Source organism: Ranitomeya imitator, chromosome 7, assembly GCF_032444005.1.
Source record: "Ranitomeya imitator isolate aRanImi1 chromosome 7, aRanImi1.pri, whole genome shotgun sequence".
In the NCBI taxonomy this organism is placed as follows: Eukaryota; Metazoa; Chordata; class Amphibia; order Anura; family Dendrobatidae; genus Ranitomeya; species Ranitomeya imitator.
The window spans coordinates 119,773,755-119,792,220 of NC_091288.1; the positions used below are offsets into that span (position 1 = coordinate 119,773,755).

Sequence of the window (18,466 nt, forward strand, 5' to 3'; positions counted from 1 at the left end):
TGTTACTTTTGTTTGCTATTTTTTCTGTCCAGCTTGCTATATTGGTTTTTCTTGCTTGCTGGAAGCTCTGAGACGCAGAGGGAGCACCTCCGTACCGTTAGTCAGGGCAGAGGGTCTTTTTGCCCCTCTGTGTGGTTGTTTGTAGGTTTTTGTGTTGACCGCAAAGCTATCTTTCCTATCCTCGGTCTATGTAGTAAGTCGGGCCTCACTTTGCTAAATCTATTTCATCTCTGTGTTTGTATTTTCATCTTTACTCACAGTCATTATATGTGGGGGGCTGCCTTTTCCTTTGGGGAATTTCTCTGAGGCAAGGTAGGCTTATTTTTCTATCTTCAGGGCTACTTAGTTTCTCAGGCTGTGCCGAGTTGCATAGGGAGCGTTAGGCGCAATCCACGGCTGCCTCTAGTGTGGTGTGATAGGATTAGGGATTGCGGTCAGCAGAGTTCCCACGTCTCAGAGTTCGTCCTATGTTTTTGGTAATTGTCAGGTCACTTTGTGTGCTCTGAACTTCAAGGTCCATTGTTGTTCTGAATTACCTGTTCATAACAGGCGGGATTTTGTGTGGTGATGTGGTGGGGGGCAGGATTATGTGTGGTGATGTGGGGGGCGGGATTATGTGTGGTGATGCGGGGGGGGATTATGTGTGGTGATGTGGTGCGGATTATGTGTGGTAATGTGGGGGGGCAGGATTGTGTGTGGTAATGTGGTGGGGGCGGGATTGTGTGTCATAAACTGGTGGGGGGCGAGATTGTGTGTGGTAATGTGGTGGGGGCAGGTGTTATGATCCGGTGACTTTGGAGCTGCATGAGAACTTTCACTGGAGATGGTGGCCACTGTACTGACCGCAATCCTGAACTTAACACCACAACTAGAAGTAGCCGTGGAGTGTACCTAACACACCTAGACAACTTGTCACAGCCGGAGGACTAATTACCCCTAAAGATGGAAAGAGGAATACTATCTTGCCTCTGAGAAAATCCCCAAAGGATAGACAGCCCCCCACAAATATTGGCGTTGAGTCGGAGAGGAAAAAACATACACAGGCAGAAAACAGAATTTAGCACAGGAGGCCACACTAGCTAAATAGGACAGAATAGGACAGAGTTCTGTGCGGTCAGTAAAAAACTCTTCAAAAAATCCACAGCAGAAATAACAAAAACTTCCTACATCTAACTAATAGATGTAGGAGCGTAAATCTGCAACTCCAGTGAATCCTACAATCAGAGCAGGAATAAAACTGAAACCAGCACATAGCAGTGTGCTGTTATGATCTGGTGGCCTAGGAGCAGCATGAAACGGATTCTGGGGAAGGTGGTCCCTGTACTGACCGCAAACCCTGAAACTAGCAGCGCAACTAGAAGCAGCCGTGGGGGGTACCTAATACTCCCTAGACCCCTCGACACAGCCTAAGAAACTAACTACCCCTAAAGACAGAAACAGGAAACCTATTTTGCCTCAGAGAAAATCCCCAAAGGATAGATAGCCCCCCACAAATATTGACTGTGAGAGGAGAGGAAAATAACATACGCAGATATGAAATCAGATTTTAGCATAGGAGGCCATACTAGCTAAAAAGCAAGAAAAGAACAGAGTACTATGCGGTCAGTATAAAAACGCTAGAAAATATCCACCACAGGAAATACTAAACACCACATCTGACTAAAGACATGGGGGCTATATCTGCATCTCCAGAGAAATAGCCAGGCTGCAAAAAATCCTTCACAGACAAAACTGGACAAGGCAAAAACATTAACATGCACAGATTTATTAAGGTCCACAGCAGGTGGACAGCAAAAACAAAGCCAGGACTTATCTTAGTAGGAAAGCACAACAAACTGGAGAGACCAGCCGGGAAGTGAATCCTGCAAGAACAATGAACAACTGGCACTGACTAAAGGATCCTGCAAAGCTATATACCCCAGTCAGTCCTGCAATTAGTAGATAAACATGTCCACTCCTGCAATCCAGGCACAACTGCATTACCCTCTACAACCACCGGAGGGAGCCCAAAGGCTGAATTCACAACAGTACCCCCCCTTGAGGAAGGCCCCCAGGCCGATCAGGATGAGCCCGATGAAAGGCACGAACCAAATCAACGGCATGGACATCGGAGGCAGAAACCCAAGAATTATCCTCCCGGCCATAACCCTTCCACTTGACAAGGTACTGAACCTTCCGTCTCGAAAACCGAGAATCCAAAATCTTCTAAACAACATATTCCAACTCCCCATCGACCAATACAGCGGCCGGAAGATCAACAGAGGGAACAACGGGCTCCACATATTTCCGCAACAAAGATTTATGGAAGACATTATGAATAGCAAACGAGGCCGGAAGCGCCAGGCGAAAGGACACCGGATTAATAATCTCAGAAATCCTATAAGGACCAATAGGCTTAAACTTAGGGGAAGAAACCTTCATAGGAACATGACGGGAAGATAACCAAACCAGATTCCCAATCCGAAGCCGGGAACCAACACACCGACGACGATTAGCAAAACGCTGAGCCTCCTCCTGAGACAGCACCAAATTGTCCACCACATAAGCCCAAATCTGCTGCAACCTGTCGACCACAGAATCCACACCAGGAAGGTCAGAAGGCTCAACCTGCCCAGAAGAAAAACGAGGATGAAAACCAAAATTACAAAAAAAAGGCGAAACCAAAGTAGCCGAACTAGCCCAATTATTAAGGGCAAACTCGGCCAATGGCAAAAAAGCCACCCAATCATCCTGATCAGCAGACACAAAGCATCTCAAATAGGTCTCCAAGGTCTGATTAGTTCGCTCAGTCTGACCATTTGTCTAAGGATGAAATGCAGAAGAAAAAGACAAATCAATGCCCAGCTTGGCACAAAAGGCCCGCCAAAACCTAGAAACAAACTGGGAACCTCTGTCGGACACAATATTCTCCAGAATACCATGCAAACGTATCACATGCTGAAAAAACAAGGGAACCAAATCAGAAGAAGAAGGCAATTTAGGCAAAGGCACCAAATGAACCATCTTAGAAAATCGGTCACAGACAACCCAGATAACCGACATTCTTTGGGAAACAGGAAGATCGGAAATAAAATCCATAGAAATATGCGTCCAAGGTCTCTCAGGGACCGGCAATGGCAAAAGCAACCCACTAGTGCGGGAACAGCAAGGCTTAGCCCACGCACAAATCCCACAGGACTGCACAAAAGAACGCACATCCCGTGACAAAGAAGGCCACCAAAAGGACCTACTAACCAAATCTCTGGTACCAAAAATCCCAGGACGGCCAGCCAACACAGAACAATGAACCTCAGAAATCACATTACTAGTTCATCTATCAGGAACAAACAGTTTCCCCACAGGACAGCGGTCAGTCTTATCAGCCTGAAATTCCTGAAGAACTCGTCGCAAATCAAGCGAGATGGCAGAAAGAATCACCCCTTCCTTCAAAATGCTGACTGGCTCAAAAACCCCAAGGGGAATCAGGAAAAAAAACTCCCAGAGAGGGCATCCGCCTTAACATTCTTAGTACCAGGAATGTACGAGACCACAAAATCAAAACGGGAGAAAAACAGGGACCATCGAGCCTGTCTAGGATTCAGCCGTTTGGCAGACTCGAGGTAAATCAGATTCTTATGATCGGTCAGGACCACAATACGGTGCTTGGCCCCCTCAAGCCAATGTCGCCACTCCTCAAATGCCCACTTCATAGCCAACAACTCCTGATTGCCGACATCATAATTGCGTTCCGCAGGCGAAAACTTCCGAGAAAAGAAGGCACACGGTTTCATCAAGGAACCATCAGAATTCCTCTGAGACAAAACGGCCCCTGCCCCAATCTCAGACGCGTCAACCTCAACCTGAAATGGAAGAGAAACATCTGGCTGACACAACACAGGGGCAGAAGTAAATCGGCGTTTAGGCTCCTGAAAGGCAGAAACAGCCGCGGAGGACCAATTCGTCACATCAGCGCCTTTCTTGGTCAAATCGGTTAGAGGTTTAACCACACTGGAGAAGTTGGCAATGAAACGACAATAAAAATTAGCAAAGCCCAAGAATTTCTGCAGGCTCTTCACAGATGTGGGCTGAATCCAATCATGAATGGCCTGAACCTTAACCGGATCCATTTCTATAGATGAGGGAGAAAAAATGAAACCCAAAAAAGAAACCTTCTGCACTCTAAAGAGGCACTTTGACCCCTTCATAAATAAAGGATTATTACGGAGGATCTGAAATACCATCCTGACCTGTTTCACATGAGACTCCCAATCATTGGAAAAAATCAAAATATCATCCAAATATACAACCATGAATTTATCAAGATAACTCCGAAAGATATCATGCATGAAGGATTGGAACACAGATGGGGCATTAGAGAGTCCGAATGGCATCACAAGGTATTCAAAATGGCCTTCGGCGCATTAAATGCAGTTTTCCATTCGTCACCCTGCTTGATACGAATACGATTATATGCCCCTCGAAGGTCAATCTTAGTAAACCAGCTAGCCCCCTTAATCCTAGCAAACAAATCAGTAAGCAAAGGCAAGGGGTATTGAAATTTAACCGTAATCTTATTCAAGAGGCGATAATCAATACAGGGTCTCAAGGAGCCATCCTTCTTGGCAACAAAAAAGAACCCCGCTCCCAACGGTGAAGAAGATGGCCGAATATGCCCTTTCTCCAAAGACTCCTTAATATAGATCCGCATGGCGGTATGTTCAGGCACAGCCAGGTTGAAAAGTCGTCCCTTAGGGAACTTACAACCTGAAATCAAGTCAATAGCACAATCACAGTCCCTATGCGGTGGAAGGGAACTGGATTTGGGCTCATCGAATACATTCTGGAAGTCAGACAAAAACTCAGGAACTTCAGAAGAGGGGGAAGAGGAAATTGACATCAAAGGAACATGATCATGAACCCCCTGACAACCCCAACTAGTCACAGACATGGATTTCCAATCTAACACCGGATTATGTAGCTGCAACCATGGAAAACCCAGCACAATATCATCATGCAAATTATGCAACACCAGAAAACGACAATCTTCCTGATGGGCTGGCGCCATGCGCATGGTCAGCTGTGTCCAAAACTGAGGTTTATTTTTAGCCAACGGTGTAGCATCAATGCCCCTCAAAGGAATAGGGTTCTGCAAAAGCTGCAAGGGAAAACCACAACGTCTGGCAAATTCTAAGTCCATTAAGTTCAGAGCGGCGCCTGAATCCACAAATGCCATGGCAGAAAATGATGATAATGAGCAGATCAAGGTCACAGATAACAGAAATTTAGGCTGTATAGTACTGATGGCAACAGAACTAGCGATTCTCTTTGTACGCTTAGGGCAATCAGAAATAACATGAGCAGAATCGCCGCAGTAAAAACACAACCTATTCTGACGCCTGAATGTTTGACGTTCAGCTCTAGACAAAATCCTATCACACTGCATAGGCTCAGGGCTCCGCTCAGAGGACAACGCCACAGTGTGCATAACTCTGCGCTCGCGCAAGCGCCGATCAATCTGAATGGCCAGAGACATAGAATCACTCAGACCAGCAGGCGTGGGGAACCCCACCATAACATCTTTAACGGATTCAGAAAGACCCTTTCTGAAAATTGCCGCCAAGGCATCCTCATTCCATTTAATCAGTACAGACCATTTTCTAAATTTCTGGCAATACGATTCTGCCGCTTCTTGACCTTGACACAGGGCTAACAAGATTTTCTCAGCCTGATCCACAGAATTAGGCTCATCATACAACAACCCCAATGCCTGAAAGAACGAATCAACATTAAGCAAAGCAGGATTGCCAGATTCCTGGGAAAATGCCCAATCCTGTGGGTCACCACGCAGCAGAGATATGATGATTTTAACCTGCTGAATAGGATCACCAGAAGACCGGGGTCTTAATGCAAAAACCAGTTTACAGTTATTTTTTAAACTCAAAAATTTGGATCTGTCACCAAAGAATAAATCAGGAGTGGGAATCTTAGGTTCTAAGGCAGGAGTCTGAACAATCAAATCTGAAATACCCTGTACCCTAGCAGCAAGCTGATCCACCCGAGAAACTAACTCCTGAACATTCATGTTAATACTGGATTCCGTAGCCACCCAGAGGTAAAGAGGGAGGAAAATACCAAACAGGCTAAGGAAAAAAAATGGCTCAACAGCTTCCCTCCCTTCTCCTGAGATGCAATTAACTCATTGTTGGCCAGTTGTACTGTTATGATCTGGTGGCCTAGGAGCAGCATGAGACGGACTCTGGAGAAGGTGGTCCCTGTACTGACCGCAAACCCTGAATCTAGCAGCGCAACTAGAAGTAGCCGTGGGGGGTACCTAACACTCCCTAGACCCCTCGGCACAGCCTAAGATCTAGCTACCCCTAAAGACAGAAACAGGAAACCTATTTTGCCTCAGAGAAAATCCCCAAAGGATAGATAGCCCCCCACAAATATTGACTGTGATAGGAGAGGGAAATAACATACGCAGATATGAAATCAGATTTTAGCATAGGAGGCCATACTAGCTAAAAAGAAAGGATAGAACAGAGTACTATGCGGTCAGTATAAAAACACTAGAAAATATCCACCACAGAAAATACGAATCACCACATCTGACTAAAGACAAGGGGGGTATATCTGCATCTCCAGAGAAATAGCTAGGCTGCAAAAAATCCTTCACAGACTAAGCTGGACAAAACAAAACATGAAAATGCACAGACTATAACGTCCACAGCAGGTGGACAGCAAAAACAAAGCCAGGACTTATCTTTGTAGAAAAGCACAGCAAACTGGAGAGACCAGCAGGGAAGTGAATCCTTCAAAAACAATGGACAACTGGCACTGACTAAAGGATCCTGCAAAGCTATATACCCCAGTCAGTTTTGCAATCAGTAGATACACCTGTCCACTCCTGCAGTCCAGGCACAACTGCATTACCCTCTACAACCACCGGAGGGAGCCAAAAAGCTGAATTCACAACAGCAAACGTTGCCATGTCTAGTGTACCTCCACCGACTACCACTAGACGCTGACGTTTCCTCGACCGCTGGGGACATCTGGTGGCAAGATGTCCTGACTGCTGGCACACATGACAAACCTGGAGTGCACGAGCGGTCCGGGATTTAGATCTCGCTCGTGACACTTCCATGGCCTCATGTGACTCAGGAGCCTGGACTGGAGATTCCAAAGGTTTGGCGAAGGTGGGAGCCAGCCGAAACCTTTGCCTACACTGGGCTCGCTCTAACCTCCGCTCGTGAAAACGGAGGTCAATACGAGTGGATACTGCTATTAATTCCTCCAGTGTGGCGGGAATCTCCCTAGTGGCCAGGTCATCCTTAACGTGGTCAGCCAGCCCCCTCCAAAATATAGGAATAAGGGCTTTATCCGACCACTCCAGCTCAGATGCTAGGGTGCGGAAGTGGACGGCAAAATGGCTGACCAATGCCAACCGTTGGAGTGCCGTATCATGGGTGACACAAGGTCCTAAAAATATCTGTTTCAGAGTGCTCAGGAAAAACGGAGCACTCTGCACCACATGATCGCCACGCTCCCACAGCGGCGTAGCCCACTCCAACGCCCTGTCCGACAGGAGAGACACGATAAACCCCACCTTTGCCCGCTCTGTAGGGAAACAAGAGGCCAGAAGCTCGAGATGTATACAGCACTGACTCACGAAACCCCTAAAAGACTTACTATCACCAGAAAATTTTTCTGGTAGCGGGAGGCAAGATAGTCAGTACAGGGGTGGCAGTGGACAAGGTAGCTGCAGCCACGCTAGCAGCCTGAACAGCGACAGCAGTGACATCCACAGCTGAGGTTGAACGCTCTAGAGCCGCCAACCTTCCCTCCAGCTGCTGGATGTACTACTGAAAACGCTGATCGTCCGCCATTTACTAGCCAGACCTTGGCGCTAGTATTATGTTACGACTGGCGGAACGCACCAAGTTTAAGATGACATAGTATCACAGTCATTACACTGGCTACCCATCCACTCCAGAATCCAGTACAAAACTACTACCCTCATCCACAAAGCACTCCATGGCTCAGCACCACCCTACATCTCCTCCCTGGTATCAGTCTACCACCCTACCCGTGTCCTCAGCTCCGCTAATGACCTCAGGTTAGCATCCTCAATAATCAGAACCTCCCACTCCCGTCTCCAAGACTTTACACGTGCTGCGCCGATTCTTTGGAATGCACTACCTAGGTTAATACGATTAATCCCCAATCCCCACAGTTTTAAGCGTGCCCTAAAAACTCATTTGTTCAGACTGGCCTACCGCCTCAATGCATTAACCTAACGATCCCTGTGTGGCCTATTTATAAAAAAAAAAAAAAACAATCAGGTTCCTCGCATCATGTTCTCATTCACTTTATGCAGTTAATAGCCCTCTGTGTCTGTATTGCTACATACTTAGGCAGTTAACTGGTTCATGCAGCTTTACATGAACACCCGAGCCTTACACTATGGCCGGTCCGAATAACTAAAGCAATTGTTACCATCCACCTCTCGTGTCTCCCCTTTTCCTCATAGTTTGTAAGCTTGCGAGCAGGGTCCTCATTCCTCCTGGTATCTGTTTTGAACTGTATTTCTGTTATGCTGTAATGTCTATTGTCTGTACAAGTCCCCTCTATAATTTGTAAAGCGCTGCGGAATATGTTGGCGCTATATAAATAAAAATTATTATTATTATTCTTTATTATTATTATAGTATTAAGTGCGTTCGCAGTCCGAGGTCCACCGTGCAGGTGAAAACCCTGCTGCTAGTAGAGACGGACGATATAGTGGTACAATGTGAATACACACATAAGTTAACTTCACCCTGTGTGAAGGAAGCGAACCCTGTTGCGTCACAGGGCCGCGGTACCGCACCAAGAGCGCAAGCAAGGAGTCTCAGAACTCAATCCCAAGACTCAGGATTTGAGTTCATAAAGACCTCATGCGCTCGACACCGCTACTGGGGTGTTAGAGAGACAGAAATAATAGTATTTGAGAAGCATGAGGTCCACCGTGCAGGAGGAACCTGCTGCTAGTGAATGGTGGCACTGTTTGGCGGTATAGACTAGCTCTGTTACCTCACAGAGCAGCCGTGAGAGGACAGCACTGCGCGATGTTAGCCTCACAAGCTTACTGCCGAACTGATAGCAGTCAGTGGTTATGCACACACGCAATCTCCTCACCGGAGGTGCCGGTATTCTAGGGGCTTATTTCTGCCGGGTCCCTGAATACATTCACACAATCTCCTCACCGGAGGTGCCGGTATTCTAGGGGCTTATTTCAGCCGGGTCCCTGAACACATTCATGCATAACCATACTGGTGCAAAGCACATATTTGGATTGATACTAACGCATGGCCGTGCGGCTATGCGAGCCTTATATAGCTGCAGCAAGAACAAGACCTTCCTAGAAGGACCAATGAGAGGCTGCCACAAAGCGAGAGCACCTACCTGAAAGGACCAATGGACTTAGCTGCAGTATCTGACCATGTGATCCTCGATATCCACTGAGAGATCTTACTCTGGGCATGCTCAGAATGAGAAAAGCAGGACTTAGTCCTAGAAGCGCCTGCTCACCGCTGCCCAGCACTGGCTTCAATGGCAGAAGCAGGAAAAGCAGCAGTAACTCTTTGTACAGAGTGGGACTGAGCAAGATGCTGAGACTGACAACTCCGCTGAGCAGGCTCCACTGCGGCAGGAGAAGAATGGGAGACCGCAGTGGAGATGGCGCTGAGATTCCCCCTGTGCAGAGGCGGGAACTCGACCCCTAACATCTATTGACTTATAGTAGAACATTTTATAATGGCAAAGAAGCAGTCAGCCATATGCTCTATATGAGGTATCAGACTCTGGCTCAGCATTTACAGCTATGAATTGAAGTTTCAAATAAGATCTGGTAGTTAACCGAGTGGTGTTAGCCTTTTTTTGCTGGGAGCTCTGATACTTCATGCAACAAATCTTTTTTTCCCAGCCACTTGATCTTTCAACTACCTGTGTTACTTTCCTTACATTTTTCTACCAATCGTATTATATGACATTGATGTTTGTGCTATCTGAATAGATGGCACAAAAATTAGTGTCATAAAATACGATTGGTAGAAAAATGTAAGAAAAGTAACACAGGTAGTTAAAAGATCAAGTTACCCATAATAGAACATTTTATGATGGAGCAGGATTAGTCAGCCATGGGCCATTCATGAGGTACCAGGGTGTGGGCCAAAATTTACGGCTTGGAATTGAAGTTTCAATGAAGATCTGGTGGTTAAGGGAGTGGTTTAAGCCTTCTTTGCTGGGAGCTCTGATACCTTATGCAACAGCTCAATTTTTTATTTTTTTATTTTACCAGCCACACTCAGATGGCATGAACATCAATTTCATAGAGTGCAATTGATAGAAAAATGTAAGGAAGGTAACTCAAGTACTTGACTGATCTATTGACCTACAGTAGAACATTTTATAATGGCAAAGAAGCAGTCAGCCATGGGCGCATGAGGTATCAGGGTCTGGGCCAGCATTTACAGCTTTGAATTAAAAGTTCAATGAAGATCGGGTGGGTAAGGGTGCAGTGTAAGCCTTCTTTGCTGGGAATGCTGATAGTTCATGCAACAGCTCCATTGTATTTTTTTTCCTAGCCACGCTCAGATGGCACCAACTTCAGTTTCATAAAGTCTTTTTGGTAGAAAAATGTAAGGATAGTAAGAAAGGTAGTTGAGTAAGTGCAGGCCTGCTTTTCTAGGAGCCCTACTGCTACAGGCAGCACATGTGAGGGAGACCCAATTTGGATTCTACACATGTAAAAAAATTATTGTCTCACGCCACTAAAGTGTCATCAATGTCCACAGAGTAGAAACAGTATAATGGGCCTCTGACACACCTTGCATTACTGGCAACCCACCAGTTGGAGACCCAACGTGGAATCTACACATTTCAAAAAATTGTTTGTAACATCAGCAGCAGTAATAACAGCAGGCACAGAAGCAATGATAAAAGTGGCACAGACTGCAATAATGTGAGATCAATGTATGACACTAAAAACAACACCATCGCCTAGTGTGCCCAGTCTGCTACTGGGGTGAAAAGTAATTGGAGATGCATGACTTGTTCATTTTGATGAAAGTTAAGCTGGTTACAATTCAGGGGACAGCTGGATGCGTTAATCCAGTAAGACACCACCAGCAGACACGTTTTGAGAGAATGCTGGCTGCCAGGCATGTCAAATTTTCCAAAGTGTGACAGGAGAGCTCAGGCCACTCTTCCATTTTTGAAGACCAAAATACAAAAGGTTTCAAATTACCCCTAATGGCATTGATAGTGACCTCCAGATACTCATGCACCATCCTATCCAGTCAATCACAGCGTGTCAGTACTCTGTTCTTCTGATGTACCAGATGGCCACTTACACTGCTGCTGCTGTTTTTACAATGACACCTTGACGTTCCCGGGGTTGGAAGTCTAGAACTGTGATGCACACTGTCTGCCTTACTGTATTGGTAAAAAAAACTCTTCCAATTGTCTACAAGCCTGTTTTGGTACTCCAGCATACGCACATCCCTTTCCAGGGGGGAAGCATCTGGCAAAATTTACTCTTGTACAATGGATCTAACAGAGTGGCAACCCAGTATTCGGCATTATTCCTAACACAAAGAATATGGGCATCATGTTGAAGATAGTACAGCAAGAAGGAGTTCATGTGTCGGGCGCTTCCATGAGGTCCAAGAATGAACCGCAGCCTCTGCCCTCTGATAAAAACTTGTTTATCTCAGCAAGAACTAGGGGTTCTTAAACAAAGCACCATCAAACAGGAAGTAGGCAAAAAAATAATGCAGCTAGAGTGGTGAGGGACAGGGATTTTTTAATTAGATAGATAATTATGTTAAATAGATATTTGGGATTAAAATAAATGTTAGTTTCAGACCATAATGTTACTGTTAGAAATACACACAAGTTTATAAATGTGCATTCCGTGTGTTAGTAAAGTTATTCTGGTGCACTGAAGCTGAATTTCTACTTTTCCTAACATAGTAACATACAGTAGTAACATACAGTAACTAACTTTCCCTATAGACTACCAGCTATATATATATATATATATATATATATACATATATATATACATATATATATATATATGTATATATATATATATATACATATATATATATATATATACATATATATATATATATATATATATATATATATATATATGTATGTATTTGAGGAGTGACCTAATAAATAGGGTCAGGAGCTTCCACTGGTAGTCTGGAGTGTGAAATGTGTTGCATGTTTGTAATACCTGTATGCAGTTATGCTTTTTTGCCTCCAACCGTAGTATTACTCTCCTCCGCACACCCCTTGATCCTGATAGTTCTTATCAGTAATTTATATCTTGTTTTTGCAGTTTCTCGGGAGCACAGAAGTAGAGCAACCTAAAGGTACTGAAGTTGTGAGAGATGCAGTGAGAAAACTTAAGGTATTTAAATGTGTACACATATTAATTATGCATAGTTTTATTTTAATTATTTTATTTTCCAATATTAGTTAGCAAAAGCAAATACCCAAGGTTTTTTTTGTGGTTCTTAACGTATGCATTTTGAAATTTAGTTTCTCTCTCAATGGTATTTATACGTTTCTATCTATATATAGATCTATCTGTTGTTCTATCAATTTTTCTATACAATTAGAAGAGAAAAGGGTAGAAGGACCAAAAAACTAAGACATTATTCTGCCACCAGTGTACATAAGTGAGATGTGTCTGAAGGATATGACCACAAATCTCTTTACAACCAATGGTAGATAGGTTACTCGCTATCCTCTCCTCTGTTACCTGACCAGCTGCATGTGGATGATCAAGGAAAGAGTATGCAGTGGACAAACTTTTAGGTAGTTTACTCGATGTACCTTAATAAATGATGAGGTAAAGATGTCAAGGAAGATGAAGGGATATGGATGAATTATACAAGATGGAGGACTGAGAATAGGGGCAACAGGAAAATCCTACCTCCAGTTCTGATGGAACATTTCTGCCAAGATGGCACTGACCAGCAAGAAGGAATGTGAGGAAATAAAAAAAAAAAATCAGAATAACAGGATATCTGTGGAAGTTATCTGAGCGGCTGAATTGGAATGAGACGTAGATCCAAGTATGATGAACTGAAAGATGGTGGTTTATTCAACACGTTTCAAAGTATAAAATTACTTCTTTATCAGGAAATGACCATGATACATGTGGTCATTTCCTGATGAAGAGGTAACCTTACACTTTGAAACGCGTTGAATAAACCATCATCTTTCAGTTCATCATACTTGGATCTACATCTCATTCCTATTCAGCAGCGCAGATATCTTCCACAGTTATCCTAATATTCTGATAGTGATACGGACACTTGTTGACCCATGGATCTGCTGCAGTTGATAATCCTAAATACATTTTCACCTTAAAAAAGGATACTTCAGGTTACTATAATCTGAATAAACCATTAATCTATCCATCGGAAAGGACCCTATTTGCGCTGATTTCTGCTAAGGCATGGTGAGAAATTACAGCTTCAATGCATGTGAACATATAAAAACAATGGCCAGCAGGTGGCAACAAAGAACAACAAACACTGTACAACAACCATAACATTAGAATCAAAATACTATGCACAAGTCCTTGCAGTAGTTGTAAACTCAGAAGAGGATAGCTGGGCAGCACGGAGATTATTGTAGGGCACTCTTCACATTAGTAAATGATTTTCTCTGTTTAGTTCCCTAACCCATTTCAGATGGATGAATATGTCCTGGAATTTTCTCTGGTAAATAAAGAAATAATTTTCCTCACATCCCAGCAACCTGAAGTTTACAGCATACCCAATATTGTTATTTGTCAGCCACAATAACTTCTGTAGGGCTAATCTGGTAGAGGAGGACATAGCTGCTTGTGAAGAGTTAACTTTCTACAGGAGAATATACCTTCATCTTAAGGGTTAATATGAGTCTGTTACTACATAAAGAACCAGTATTAGCCACTCATTATGGTGGGGAAAAACATGACCGGATTTTCCTTTGATATTGCTGCTTTTAGACTCATTTTATTTTACTTTCCTGTTTGTAAACTTTTCAATGAGTTGAAAAATAATGTTCAACCTTTAAAATTATGCACTGAGGTTCTGTGTGTGATTCCAACCATCTGCATAGTCGGTATATTGCCCCTGTATTTATGCGGATTTTCTACCACACTCCAAAAGAATGAAACTGAACCTTATATGTGCATATTTGATGTGATTTCTATTAATTTCCCTGTTAAACAATGAAGTTCCTACCAGACAAACAAGAATTCATTATAGCACAAAATTCTGGACACGTAACCCCCAAACATGAAAATAAACCTGCCCCAAACTGCCATTCGATTGAATTTTCACTAAGCTTCAGCCCTTTGTTGTGCCATTAGCAGTAATATCTTGGCAAAATTGGGGCCTTTGTCTAGTATGGTCCTCAATACTGTACTAAAATAGAACATCCAAACATTACACAGACGTATTCACAGCATTGATTGAGACTTATTTCTAGGTAACAAAATATGTTATGGGGCCTTGTGATGCCACGAATGTGCTGTCAGTTCATGCTGTCTGAGGGCAGAATAAAGTACTGATAAATATCCTGATTTTATCTGGGTATCACTTATTGAGTTTCTTGATGTAGATTAGAAGTGAGTGTGTTTGATGGGATTTGGTTTTGCCAAATCATACAGATTTTATAGCAAAATATGACGTGGCAAATTTTTAATCTGCAAAACCACAGGATATAATAAATATAAGATGAGGAAAGAAAAGCAATGCCTCACCACTCACTTCTTTGGCCACCCACACGGCTTGATGTCCAGTGTATGGTCCTCAGCACCTCTTCTCACCTTCCCTGCTCATTGTAAGGTCACACAGGCGCAGGGACAGCCCGGCCTAGTTGTAGCGCCTGTGCAGGGACGTGCCAGGATTGTTAACAGGCGAAAGTACCACCTTAGCGTTAAGAGGCCCATGGTTTGTCTGCACGGCAGCGGTAAGATGAGGTGTTGAGAAGGAGAGCAATCGGTGGATGTGGCGGTGAGGTGAGTACTGTTTTTTTTAAACATTTATGGCCCTCACCGGCTGGTCGCAATTTTGATGAATTCTCGTGGAGTAAATATTAAAAAATCTGTATTTTTTAGAATGTGAGTTATATAGGCTTTTGTAAAATTCATTTCCACTTGAATAAGTTCACCCATCTTTAGTATAGACATCAAAAACTTGGAAAATATTTCTGGGACATTCATTTTATATATCCTTGGTGGTCTTTACCAGTAAATGCCGGTTCACAGAACTGATAATGATATCTCGCAAACGGCGCCAATCCAATTTATTTAGGTTGCAATAAAAGCAGCAGCATAGCTGTAATAATAAAGTTGCAATAGTTCCTTGGTAAGGCTTCTTTCACACTAGCGTCGGTACGGTGCCGTCGCCAAATGTCGGCCCGACGTACCGACGCAAACTGCAAACAAAAAGAACAACGGGGGCAGTGGATGCAGTTTTACAACGCATCCGCTGCCCCATTGTAAGGTCCGGGGAGGACGTGTGGCAATACGTCGCAATGCGTCGCTAATGCAAGTCTATTGAGAAAAAACGCATCCTGCGGGCACATTTGCAGGATGCGTTTTTTCTCCAAAATGACACATTGTGATGTACAGCAAACAACGCTAGTGTGAAAGTAGCCTAACTATAGCCTCACTGACATACCTGCATGACTGAAGGTTACTGGCTCCCGGGAGGAAAAATGTCATGTTCTCTCTTGTCGCACTTTCAGTACAGCAGCCGGGCGCCTTTCTAACTCTATGACCAGCAGGTCAACCCTATATCTGCAGGTTAATAACTCTAGCTTATGTGACAAGTTCCCCTTAAGCAGATTATATGAGGTTTATCTCAGAAAGAGTGGCGAGGGAGGAGACATGGTTGGTACCAACGCCACATACACAGAACCCAAGTACTCTCAGTGCACTGCTCTATATTACTGTGAGGCTGCTGGTAGCCCAGTTTTATTCAGGCCCCAGAAGATGGCAGCACATTGCTTTTGGAACACCTGCTAGGACCATGGGATACTTGGAACCGGGACGGTTCTTAAAAGGATGTGTCATGGCGGCGGTGACCCGGTTCGTGGCCCTCGGCGTTCAATAAAAGGGAAGTAATGGAAATGGGAATAAAGTCTAATGTAGTAGTGTTCGTGACGCCACCTGTGGTACTTGGCCAGGGATGGCCGATGCTGCTTAAAGGGGTCCACTGGGGATGATGATATTGCAGCAGAGGTGGTATAGCTCCCCACAGGTAGAGCTTAGTCCCCAGGGCTCCCATTGCAGTTGGTAAGGATGATAGATGGTGAAGTGCAGGAAGAAATTGGAGAACACAAGGTTGCAGTCTCTGGTCTTTGGAATCCGGGCAGCCTGGAAGCAATTCAGAATCCCCTTAGCCAGGTGAGGTTGGAAGCCTTCCATACTGCGCTGTATTCTCAGTCCCTTGCTGCCTGAGGCTTCACACAAGGTACCCTCTCACTCTGTCCTTTTAGGTGGACACTATCCACATGGCAGGCAACTCAAGCCTTTTTACAGGTGTCCCTTCTCGTGATGACTTCGGGCTCTAATCTGCTGCTGTGCCTTCGGGTGTAATTGTGGCCAGACCAACAATTTTCCCGTACAGGTAACCCTAAATCAACAAGAGACTGCACAGAGCTTTTTGTTCATTTAGCAGTAATATAAAAAAATGGACCAGTAGGTGGTGCTGAAGTGCTGGGTTTTAACATTTACCTTATACACTGCTCCATTTTTTTTGCTGTTTTTTAGTGACATATTATATTTCTACTTAAAGTCCTAGCAATAGTATGATAACTATCCAAAAAAAGAAAAAAGAGAGCCGCACAGCTGCTGAGTCCTGAGAAACGCTCAGCCGAGACTTTCAATCAATGATTCATCCGATACACAACAGGAGGTGCTCAGCGTGAGAAGACAAAGGGATCAAGTGCTAGTAAATCATGAAGTAACATGCGATAGCACTCACCAGTCCTGGAGTCAAAGGTTCCTTTATTCAATATACATGTGAATCTTCACGGCACGGGGGAGCAGAGCAGTGAAAGGAGTGTGCAGGAGGGGACGACGGCCGTTTCGCACTTCACACAGGGTTTCTACGGGACCCGTAGAAGCCCTGTGTGAAGTGCAAAACGGCCGTCGTCCCCTCCTGCACATTCCTTTCACTGCTCTGCTCCCCCGTGCCGTGAAGATTCACATGTGTATTGAATAAAGGAACCTTTGACTCCAGGACTGGTTTGTGCTATCGCGTGTTACTTTATGATCTACTAGTATGATAACTATATTTCACTAATTTAGGCAGTTTACTATTTTAAAATTAGCAGAAACAAATTAATTTTATTTTTTTTAAAGTTTGCAAGACATATAAAGAAATCTGAAGGTCAAAAAACTCCAAAGGTTGAACTTCAAATATCAATATATGGTGTGAAAATTCTTGAGCCAAAAATAAAGGTAAGTACTTTGTAAGAGTCACATAATTAGTGATTATGATGTCAAAATGTTTTTTTCTTCTGTTTATTATTTTATGTGTCATGGTCACATCTTCTGCAGGAAGAGTAGACAAAATTATCTACGTAGCATATAGTGCAATAAAGTCATCTACAAACTGTAAATCCAAACTCAATTTAAAGTAGGGAAAAGAAGGCTACTTTACATCGGATCCTTCTTACCATCACTAAAATATGGAATCACGTCAAATCAGCTAAGGCTTGACTGCCAAGACCCTGCATTCTGAGATTAAGGGGCTAGAGGCTCCCTCATAGGTTTACCCTGCACTGGGATGGTACCGCCCACTGGTTGTGGAGGGAACTGCAACACAGTTCAAGTCACTGGAATATTTAACAGATACTAAGCAAAATGCAGCAGAATACTGACGCATATTGCACTTATAAAACAATGTATGCTGTTCACTCTTCTAATCTATTTCAGAACTGTTTAATAGTTTTGGAATATGTGAGTGTCTGTGTATTCCAGCCAAGGGGGTAACATAGGGAAAAATGTGTGAGACATACTCAGTAACCAATATATTGTGTCAATTAATATGGTATAGAAATGAATAGCAAAAGTAAAGATACAGTAAGCTTATTACATGGTTCAGACAAAACTACAGATTTGTGGTGCTCTAGCCAAGAACGGGGTTAATTTCCTGCTGATCGCCTCCATTTTTGGTTGCTGAAAGGCTAAGGGTGCTGGGTAAGCACATGGGTGGAGGTTGAAAGGTTTTCCCAACTAGGCTAATTACCACCCATCCAAAGGAATTGGGGATGCGATCATCATGCGATATTAATGGATTGTACCAACTCATGAGTCTGATGTGGCGCGGTTAAACCATTTTTGGATGTTTTATGTTCTGTCTTGAAAATAATCCAAAGTAAATGAAGCATGAAAACAAAAAATGTTATAATAAAGTCT

At 43.7% G+C, this 18,466-nt stretch overlaps 1 protein-coding gene across 18 annotated transcripts in view; it reads left to right on the forward strand.

Moving 5' to 3' along the window:
* The window catches only part of GULP1 (GULP PTB domain containing engulfment adaptor 1), a 1,948,673-nt gene that overhangs the window by 925,629 nt on the left and 1,004,578 nt on the right, over nucleotides 1-18,466 (forward strand). For 14 of the 18 annotated variants that reach the window (XR_011314670.1, XR_011314673.1, XR_011314671.1 and 11 more), the window contains 2 exons: nucleotides 12,374-12,445; nucleotides 17,408-17,506. Coding sequence is in view for 12 of the 18 variants with exons in the window: in XM_069733778.1 (XP_069589879.1) it covers nucleotides 12,374-12,445; nucleotides 17,408-17,506 (171 nt within the window). In the remaining 6 variants the exon portion in view is untranslated. The remainder of the gene's footprint in view (nucleotides 1-12,373; nucleotides 12,446-17,407; nucleotides 17,507-18,466) is intronic. The other 4 variants (XR_011314672.1, XM_069733783.1, XM_069733782.1 and 1 more) reach the window with 1 other exon arrangement.